Source organism: Dermacentor variabilis, chromosome 2 (assembly GCF_050947875.1).
Source record: "Dermacentor variabilis isolate Ectoservices chromosome 2, ASM5094787v1, whole genome shotgun sequence".
In the NCBI taxonomy this organism is placed as follows: domain Eukaryota; kingdom Metazoa; phylum Arthropoda; class Arachnida; order Ixodida; family Ixodidae; genus Dermacentor; species Dermacentor variabilis.
In genome coordinates, this window is record NC_134569.1 from 125,527,919 (window position 1) to 125,538,851 (window position 10,933).

Here is a 10,933-nt window from a genome sequence, read left to right on the forward strand (position 1 = left end):
TGATTATACCTCCCCTTTGATTTTAGTTGAGGTACCGGGCAAGGAACCTCGTCCTTGCGTCGACTACCGCAGGCTTAATTCCATCACTAAGGATCAAATTTATCCGATCCCTAACATCGAGGAGCGCCTTGAGAAAGTTAGTAGCGCTCAGTTTATTTCCACCCTAGATCTTGTCAGGGGTTATTGGCAGGTTCCACTTACAGAAGAGGCTAGTAGGTATGCGGCGTTCATTTCACCAATGGGAACATTCCGTCCTAAAGTGTTGAGTTTTGGTTTGAAGAACGCGCCATACTGTTTTTCAAGCCTCATGGGTAAAGTGTTGCGGGGACAGCAAGAATTCGCTTTACCGTATCTAGACGACGTAGCGATATTCTCCGCATCCTGGTCTGAACATATGGCACACTTGCGGGCAGTGCTAACCCGCCTGCGCGACGCGGGCTTGACAGTCAAGGCTCCTAAGTGCCAGTTAGCACAGGCCGAGGTTGTCTACCTCGGTCACGTGATTGGTCAGGGTCGTCGCCGCCCCTCTGAAATAAAAGTGGCCGCTGTGCGAGACTTTCCGCAACCGCGCACGAAGACCGATATTCGGTCGTTCTTAGGTGTCGCCGGCTACTATCAGAGGTACATCCAGAGGTACTGTGATATCGCGGCTCCCCTGACGGATGCTCTAAGAAAAACAGAGCCTCAAACAGTCGTCTGGGACGAGACAAAGGAAAGAGCTTTTAGCGCCCTAAAGAGTGCCCTAACAAGCCAGCCTGTGCTACGATCGCCAGACTATACAAAAGGGTTCGTTGTCCAGTGCGATGCTAGTGAGCGAGGCATGGGCGTTGTACTGTGCCAACGGGAAAATGGAGAAGTAGAACACCCCGTCCTGTATGCTAGTCGTAAGCTGACCAGTCGTGAGCAGGCGTATAGCGCCACCGAGAAAGAGTGTGCATGTCTCGTGTGGGCCGTTCAGAAATTGTCATGCTATCTAGCCGGCTCGAGGTTTATCATTGAGACGGATCACTGCCCTCTCCAATGGCTGCAGACCATCTCTCCCAAAAATGGCCGCCTCCTGCGCTGGAGCCTCGCTTTGCAACAATATTCCTTTGAGGTGCGTTACAAAAATGGGAGTCTCAACGGTAACGCCGATGGCTTAAGTCGAAGCCCCTAACGTAGGAATCAGCCTCAAAATTGTTTGTTACTGATGTTTTTCTTCCTGAGGCAGGATTTTTTTAACATATTGCTTTTATTTAGTGTTTCAAAGTGATGATATGCTTTCTAGTGCAATTTTCCAATTTGTGGACGCGTTCTGAGTGATGCTAGACTACTGTAAGGAACTAGGCAGTGGTATAAAAGGGGAAAGAGCCTGGCAGGGCTTAGTGAGGGTTGTGCCGTGCTTGCTGACTGAGCGGTTGAGTTTCAGCGTAGTTCTAACGCTTGCCGGGAACGAGAACAAGAATGTGAACTCTGCCGAAGTCACTTTGCAGTGTCCTGTGCGAACCTGAACGAGAGAACGAGGCCTTCTCTGTGCGCTGCGCTCAAGAAACGTCGAGGGACGCCCAACTTCGGTTATGAGCATCATCGAGCGACATCCCTCCGGACAGCGGATGCAGTCCCCTGTCCATCGGGATCTCCTTTCCCCGGCGGGGTGGTCTGTTACGTTTCGCCTACGACGCGCGGTTTAGCCGGCGCGACTGCAACAAAGCGGCAGACATTTTGGCCCGTTCGGCGTCGCCGCTACGCTCCCCGCCAAGCGCGTCCAGGCATGTTCCGATGCCACGTGTCTTCATGTGCGTGTGTGAGTGTATGTGCCATTGTGCCCGACCGGCGGCGATACGACAGCAGGGGGTCACCTTCTCCTCCCAGCCATTGTGCCCGACCGGAGGCGATACGACAGCAGGGGGTCACCTTCTCCTCCCAGCCATTGTGCCCGACCGGAGGCGATACGACAGCAGAAGTCACCTTCTCCTCCCAGCCATTGTGCCCGACCGGAGGCGCTACGACAGTAGGAGTTACCTTCTCCTCCCAGTCTTTGTGCCCGACCGGCGGCGCTACGACAGTATGCGTCACCTTATCCCATTGTACAATCACGTGCTCGTCTATTGAGGGGTTCCTTCTTGCCCTCAACTGCGAGAGTATAAAAACAGCTGCCCCCGGACGCCAAAAAGGAGGGCTCCGATTTCTTCTGTTGAGTAAAGTGCACTCCCGTCTCTCTACTTCGGTCAACCTGACCGCCAACTCTTTGCGATGTTAAAATAAACAAGTTGTTTTGTTGTTACCAGTCGACTCATGCTTTGCCGGGACCTTCGGATGCTTCCAGTTGTACCTCAGGCCGCCAGGCCAACGCTACCCTTGGGGCTTGCGACCCAGGTGCAACCACGGGCGTCAGCGCCGAGTTCCCAACAGGTCGTACCATCGGTGCGACCACAACAACCGTTGCCATCGGTGGGATTCAAACGTCGCATACTGTGCAGGGCACTTTATCTGATTTTAAACAGCAAGGCAAAGGCTTAGATTTTACTTTTGTACTAGCCAAGCATAACAGCATACAGTTTTTAGATCTTGACATAACCCTTACTGACTAAGGTTCCTGCTGGATGTACCGACTACGTGCCCGCAAGGAATTGTTGTCGTATGATTCTACACACTCCAAGACTGTAAAACCTGCGATTGCCACTATATGCCTCGAGTGCGCCCTTAAAAAATCGTGCTGTCATAAGGCCCAAGCAAGCTTTGACGAACAGATTTTGAAGTTGAGGAAGGCTGGCTTTCCTTGTTTGGTTTTAAGCTCAGTTTCGGAGGCGCTTTTGAAAAAGGTGAAAAAAGAAAGAAAAAGAAGCAGTGAAGAATGTCAAACATTCGAAAAGAAAACTAAACCAGTGGTGACACCGTATTCTCATAAAGTGACGCATGACCTATAAAACACGTCGCTGTGAAATACAAAGTCCCTGTAGTTTTTTCCGCGCCCCAAAAGCTTGCTACTTTGTGGCGCCTGATTGGATCTGATGACTCGAAGAAAGTAGAGTGTTCTATTAAACATACGAAACCTTTTGTTAAGGATGAAGAAGGGGTAGTATACCGCATACCACTCAAGTGTGGGAAAAAGTATATCGGCCAAACTGGCCGATGTATCAATGAACGCCCTGCGGGAGCATAAGCTTTCATTGAAAAACGGTTATGGTTCAAACTTGCCACTTCATTGTAAGGCCTGCGGGAATGAGAAGAAACAAGTATGTGAAGCAAGGCTTCATGACACAGCAATCATGTTTACAAGTAAAGATTCAGTGACACGTGAATTGTTGGAGGCCAACCAGATTGAGGGGACGCCTGTGTGAACACCCGTCTCTGAACATTTATAACAATGAAAGCATGTTTTTAGATAAGTTTTACATTTTGATTAATCGCGATTCCCTTCGAATATATCTTCAGTGTTCTCGACGGGCGCATTGACATAATCAGTGTCCCTCTTTTTTCGTCCCCCTCTCCCCACGGATACAAAATCAGCCGCCTTTCACTGCAATAAATAGTTGCAAGTAGCGCCTTGTCCTGGTCTTTTGTTCCTTTTTTCGTGCCGATACCGTTGGCGCTTCATTTCTTGAAAACGATATCCATACTACCCTTGTTCTACAAAGGTTTAGAAAAAATAATGTACGCTAGAATAATTGGGTTTCCCAACAAGTACAATTTTAATAGCCCCACCCAATATGGATTCAGAATAGGCAGGTCTACAGAACTTGCCCTTGTCATGCAAAAAGAAATCATTCTAAAAGCATTGGATGAAAAACGCCTGATAGCTGGTATATATATATATATATATATATATATATGTCCATTACACACCGGGCGCCCTGGTTCACCTTTGGTCGCCGTCGCGACGCGTTGGGCTCTCGGAGAAGTTACTTTCACGCTACTCCGGCCCTTATCGTGTCTTGCGTCAAGTAACTGACGTCACGTACAAAATCACCCCTCTTGAGCCAACCGTGGCTCAGCGTCGCTCCGACGTGGTCCATGTCGCGCGTCTTAAGTTGTATCACTCGCCCGCCTCCTAACCAGCATAGAGCCGGTGCTTCAGCCGCCGGGGGTCATGTGACACGCTGACGAAGATGTTTTAATCAGCGTCGGAAGAAGACGATGTTCTGGCCTTCGCGCGCTCTCTACCATCTTGTCAGCTGCTATCATTATTGTAAATATTCTGTAAATACACGCCTGACTGTTTTAACTCCGTAACAATATAGTGACATATTTTGAGCTTAACCTTTCAGGTCGAAGCGCCGGTGCAGACTTAGCCCTCACGGTTGGTGCTAAGGTGGGTTACGAGTTGCTCTGTTTTTTTATTATTTCCCCCTCTTTTTTTCTATATATATGTGGTTTCATACTGCACATTCTGCGTAACATATCACGAGAGAGAGCTAAAAAAAAACTTTATTCATGTCCTTGCTGGGCTCAAAGTTTACGGGAAAATAACTTATTCCTCTCTTTGGGAACAGTAGTTTAGAGTTGTTGATTGGGGACGTTTGCTATAAGGCAGAGAGTCTTTCAGAAAGCTGGGGCCTTTTTCTCATGATTAAGCTAGCGCATTACGTCAGCCGTCGTGCGCATCGCTTTAATACATTTTCAGACGATAACGTAGGAAGGCTCGCCACATCCATAATTTAGGGCGGGTGGCATAGACGCCTCCCTCTGCTGGAAGGGTCTGTGCAGAAATGAAACGTGAAGAAAAAAATAAACATAGGCAACATTCACTTATAAGCATACGGGGCATGTCGATAATGTTTTCAAATAGAAAATGTTTCGTTGTCCCGCGTCTTTTTTTTTAGTACGACCCTTACTTTGCCGCTTCCTTCCCCAGGGCTTGGCAGCCGATATATATATATATATATATATATATATATATATATATATATCTCAGTCAGACGTATATTTACAGGATATTTACAATAATCGTAACGGCTCACAAGATCGTACACGGCGCGCGAATTCCAGAGCGTCGTCTTCTTCCGACCAAGCTGACAACATCTTCGTCAGCACGTCACAATATCAATCGACAACTTGGGTCACTGAGTATGTGCTAGAATATGAGGAGGACGAGGAGGAGGAGATATTAATGAAGAAAAAGTAGCAGAGGCCGGCCTGGAGAGTGTGTCTCTAGCCTCCTACTCCTCACTGGGGAAAGAGGAAGTGGGAAATACAGGGAAAGGTAGGTGGCGGGTCATTATGTTATAATATGAAATACGCTGATAACTCGTGCACTGGCATGGCAGTACCTTCTGCACCGATGATATATACAAATGGGTATGTGCCACTATGGCACTAGAGGTATGAAGCCTTAAGTGCATTTAGATGTATGTCGCACTTCTCTCTGCATGCGCCTTCAATCGGCAATACTCACTCGGAATTGATTGATTGATTGATTGATTGAAAACTTTATTGTTCCACCGAGCTGGGGTGCCCGCCTCTTAACCTACACGTAGGTAGGGGGGAGGACGAAGCAGTCCCCGCTCGTTGAGGACGGTGAGTTTTCACGGCCTCAACGGCCAGGCGTCGTTATAGTTCCTCGTTTGTGTTAAGTAGGTCCAATGTGGTGATGTATAATTGTTTCCCTGGAGGCGTCGCCAAATGCGAGCGTCCTCCAGAGAGAGAGACCGATGCGGAGGCGGAAAGATTCTTCTTTCGGCTTTGTAGTGATCGACAATTTCCCTGTACGTGATCATGCTATCTTTTATCCCTGGAACTGGCTGCGCTAGAGTTGCCCGGTGGTAGAGTGCTCGGGCGAGCTCGGGAGCGGCTTCGTTGCCTGGGACTTCTTCATGGGCCGGTACCCAAATAAAAGTTATGTCCCTCTTGGGAGGGACATAACTCACTCGGAAAACATACATCGCCTTCGTCGTTGTGACGCAGACAGCTAACAGCTGCGGCCGACAAAGCGATGTCCCAGTCCTCCTCTACTACTGCTATGCCTAGCTAATTGAAACAGGCTTCGCTTCCTTTATATTGTGGTGTGCCCGGTGGCTTCTGTTTGCACATATATTTTGTACTCTCACATATGAAGGCGGATCGCTGTATCACAGTAACTGAGAGCGCCGCGGCCGTGTTTCTCTGCAGACTGGCCGCAGCACTCTCTGTGGCACGCGACGCATCGAGAAAGAAGAAGCACCTCGAGGAGTAAGAAGCACCGGTCAGTATGCATGAAAGAACTACGTGGATACCGTCGTTCAAACGTATTTCGAATCATCTCAGCACCGTAAGCGGTCCCGCAGCGCGCACGAAGGAGAAGTGCCCGGGAGCAAAGGAGTCTCAGCTGCGTGCGAAAGAGACAGAGTTGCAGCGTTGGCAAAGCTCCGACGGCGCTCAAGTGTGCGTTCCGTTCGGCGACGGCGTGTTCCAAGCAAAGCTGCTCATCGTCACAGCGGTCGCCGACACCATCGCGCTCACCCAGGCGAGACTCTTCAGAAGTTCGATGCGCGGATTAGACCACTGGGGCGCGCGGCCGCCCGGCTTCTCCAACACGAGTGTGGACGCGTGGAAAGCGCTGGCTATTCCGCGAGACGCCGACGGGAACTACAGCCGCTGCACGGTGCGCGAGCCTCCCGACGCGGGCGACTCGGCTCGGGTCGTGGCCTGCGACGCCTGGGAGTTCAACCTGAGTGACCACGGCAACACCGTCGTCAGCGAGTCGAATCTCGTGTGCCAGCAGAGCTGGCTGAGCAACGTCGCCCACGTGGTCGTTGTCTGCGCGAACGTCCTTTCGCTGCCGCTGGTGGGCATGGCGGCGCACCGGGCGGGGCGTAAGACGGTCACCTTCTCCGGCACCATGGGACTCCTGCTGACGCTCGGGGTCAGCAGCATGGCGAGCTACGTTAAGACGTTCGTCGTCACGCAGGCTGCGGTCTCTGTGTTGTCAAAGTGCATGGGGGTGCAGTACGTTCTCCTGAACGAAGTGACCATGGCGTCCCGCCGGCTGCTCTACTGCTTCGTCGCACCGACGCTCTCGAGCGTCTTCGTGCCGGTACTCCTGTACCTCGTGCGCTCGTACCAGCTCGACTGGGCCTTGTCGCAGGTTGTTGTCGCCACGCTCGCCTTGGTGCTCCTTGCCAGCTTCTACGTGGTTGAGGGGTCGCCCACCTGGCTCCTAGCCACGCACAATATCGAAGAAGCCGAGAGAGCAGTCCGCAGGGCGCGCGGTGTCAACAAGGTGTCGCAGAGTGACGCTCGCAGACAGTTGGGTGGTGAGATGGAGAGCTACAGACGAGAGCAGGACGACCTGCTATCCGATGAGAACGTTAGGCTCTTGCGTTCGTTGTGGCTCAGAGAACGAACATTTATGCTCGCCTTCGTCTGGCTTGTCTTGAGCTGGGCCTACAGTCACCACGTTGAAGAACGGGGCTTGACCAGCGTCATCTACGTGCGTAGCGCTACGCTCATCGGCTTGGGTCCCAAATTCGTCTTCGCCTGGCCGGTCCTGGACTACTATGGAGGAGTCAGGCGAGCCGTAGCGATCTCCACCTTGGTCTTCGCCACTTCGTCGGTCGTCGCCTTCGCCGCACACACAGACGAAGCCTCACCATGGCAGGACATCCTGTATATTTTTATGCGTGTCTCCCTGACCCTTCCGGTTGCGTTCTTGTTTTTTCTCACCATCAGCTTGTACCCGCCGATTTTGCGATGCGAGGCAGGCCTCCTTGGTTACGCCTGCGCCATCGCCGGCGACAACGCGGGCTACATAGCGTTCACGCGTCTGTTAGGACGGCGACAGGACGCGGCCCTCGCAATACAGTCCTTGCTGACGGCGCTCGTCGCTGTGGCCATTGCCAATCTGCCACTGGATGACCAACACGATGCCTCATGGAGACGCTCCCTCGTAGCGCAGAGGAAAAATTCGAGCATAACTAGCACCAGACAAACGAGCGCAGTTGCTATATTTGAACGGCCAACGCTGCTGGATCCAATGCCCGAACAGTTCATTATTAGTGCCGGCATGCTGAATAGCGGCCGATAGCAGGTTCGAGGAAGACGGCGAATACATGCTTTGAACGGGTATTTGCACTTGTGCAGACAGGTGTTTTTCAATAACAAGTGTATATAGCTGCAGTTGTACTGTGTACTGGTGTGATACGTTACCACACCGCCCCTGAGTACCTTATGGCCTCCCATTCCGCAAAGCAGACGACCTCCTCAGTAAATGCAAAACCGCGCCGTTTTCGCTGCTTTCTGAATGAATTATTATTTGCCAGTGGCACGACGCTTTCGCTTAAAATCGGAAAGTCATTGGTGCCGATCATTTACGCAGGGTCTTATTTTAACCTTATGGTGGCGCGTAGATGCTCCAAGTCTGCGCATGCGCCCCCTCGGATAAAGCGATGCCAGATTGCGTGTCTGCCATGCAGATCGGCTCGGCTGGAAAGCCCGGGCAGCGTGCTGACCTCCCTCTGCTGGCACAAGCGTTGTGCGCACGCTCTGTAATAGCGTTCCTGCTGAGTTGTGGTGTGTGTACGCACACAGGTCTGAGCATAACACACAGCAAACGTCAAGCTAGCGCTATTTCATAATTCACCGGGCACTGACCATCGCTGACGGTTACTGTGGGTCTGATCCTGTGCACCGTCGACGCGCATAGAGTCCCTACATAAAATAGGTTTTATTTGGGAACCTTGGAGACGCCTGCAACGCATCTGGCGATGCGCCTTGTCACTCCATTAAGGCCAGCGCAAGGTGCCTAGAGGTGCCTCGATAGTATAAACCGCCTCAGACGATGATGCTGCTGCCGAGGAACACTAGCCAACCTATACCGAGACTTCATATTCAGCCTATACCGAGCCTTCATATCCGATACGTGCAAACGTTATTTACTACAAAGGCTTTATTTAAACTATGCCTTTTTATCTCTGCCAACATATGACTCATAAACAGTCCCCTATTCCCACAAAATATAGGCACGGTGAAAGGAGTGCACATTTGTATATGCTACTGCAAGGCTTAGACGAGGTAGAAGGGTGCGTGGGGTCACGTCGTGACAGGTCCGATGCAATATGAAGTTATAAATTATGATCCAATGTACGATGGTGAGCTTGTTCATTCGGATGAATTCCACCGGTTCAATGCTAGATGATGCGCCAGCGTGCAAAGCTTTTTTCGCTTGCTAGAATCTCGGAAGAGGAATGGCAACCTATCTGACGCCCCCGTGGGCACATCGGGTAGATGCGTCCTCTTGTTTGTTTCCATGGATGCCACAGTGACTAGGCAACCACTGAATTATTATCGCGTGCACTTTCGCAATTGCATGATGATGGACCTGTCTGATCTCTGCGAGAAGCTCCTCATGTGGTACCTGACATAGAGCGGAGAGTAAACTTTGGAGGGCTGCTTTGGCGAAATCACAGAAGCTTGGCCATGGAGAGAGGGCACTGATGTTAAGTGAGGCGTTTTGAGTTGTACTTTCACAGGTCTTGACTAATCTTGTCGAAATCACCAACGCGGCGGCTGCACTCGTGATTGGGCCGTCGGTATGTACATGTAGGCGGCCATTGTGTATCTCATGTAATCTAGTAATTTGACCTATTAATTGGAAGGCAACCGACGACATGTTGGTTTTCTTCGTTATACCTGGTATGGTGAGGCGCACTTATGATCTGCTCTGGCATGTAGTTTTACGACTGACCGCAGTTATACAAATGGAAGTTATGTGCGGCCTTTCTCGAAGTAAAAAAGACAAGTTGAGGAGGAATCAGTCGGGCAACGCGTCGAATATGCGCCTGAGAGCGTCGATGGTTATGCACCTTTATATAGCGCGATCTCCCGCTTTGAAGATCGTCGCCGCTGTAGACGTAGGCTTGTGAAGACCGAAACATTTCCTTTAATCTTGAGCTTGTATTCCCTGGAGTGCACGCATGCAGGTTTGCCTTGCAGGTGATGCGCATCATGGGAAGGCTGTATCATGGAAAACCGAGAAGCCAAGTGTGGGCCACGTGGACCCTATCTTGAAAGCGATCTGCGATGAGTGCAGAGTGAAGGTGCAGCGAGTTGTCATGGCTTCGTGTGCGCTGTTTTCTCGCTGCTCGGAGAGGCAGCGAGAGGCAGCGCGAAGGTCAATTCGCTCGTTGCTGCGGCCGCTCTTCCTTACGTCAGCGCTTTGACAGCGAGTGTCCGCTCTCATCGAAAGAGATGTGCATGTTTGATTGTTCGTGCGTGACACCATGGTTGTTAATTTATCGAGCAAGCCAATTTTTACGAGTTTATACAGCCGGTAAAACTACAATGATTACGTCGTATAGGTTTCTACTAATTTGCTATCGCATTCGATGCTTGGACTTTCGGGCGAAACTGTGGCGTTTTGTTCCTGCTTGAATGGCCCGCGAGGTATGACAGACTTGCGAAAACTGGCGACGCGCAAGCTATTTCAAAAGATCAATGAATGCTATTACACATGTTGCTGAAAAATTGTATTGGTTTAGATTTTCTGTACGCCACTGACCATAAAGGACCAGAAAGGCCTGCTAAGCACTGCTACAGCATTGCTTTTCTCTTGGCATCCTTAGCCTTTTTTTCCAACTTGAAAAGGGACTTGACTGATTGAAATAAGACGGCAACCTTCGTGCAGGGCCATTGATTTTTGTTAATTATAAAGTTATTGACTCATCGAAGGCGTACCGGCCCTTACCTCCAACTGCTGTCACATAGATTCTGTTCTTTTCGTGTTATCTTTCTGTGTGTGCTTTTTGCTAAACTCGGAATAGCTGCACTTGGACGCTTCTTTCAACAGTTCCCCAACGGTTTTTATAATATTCCAACGTTCCTATTATATATCATGCTTTTGAAATTGTTGCTCGCATGTGTCTATTAAACTAATTATTAGATTCGCGTTTTCGTGAGTAACTTCAAACAGAATATGAAAGTAAACAGCTTCAAATGTCGCAATTATTCAACGTTTTTTATTGCTAGTTGATCCTTATTC

General features: G+C 50.2%; 1 protein-coding gene across 1 annotated transcript; it reads left to right on the plus strand.

Moving 5' to 3' along the window:
- The first annotated feature begins 6,166 nt into the window (after positions 1-6,166).
- LOC142570439 (organic cation/carnitine transporter 2-like) lies at positions 6,167-8,182 on the plus strand. The gene has a single exon (XM_075678824.1). It carries the CDS (start codon positions 6,167-6,169, stop codon positions 7,979-7,981), a length of 1,815 nt encoding a protein of 604 aa, XP_075534939.1. The 3' UTR covers positions 7,982-8,182.
- Positions 8,183-10,933: the final 2,751 nt, after the last annotated feature.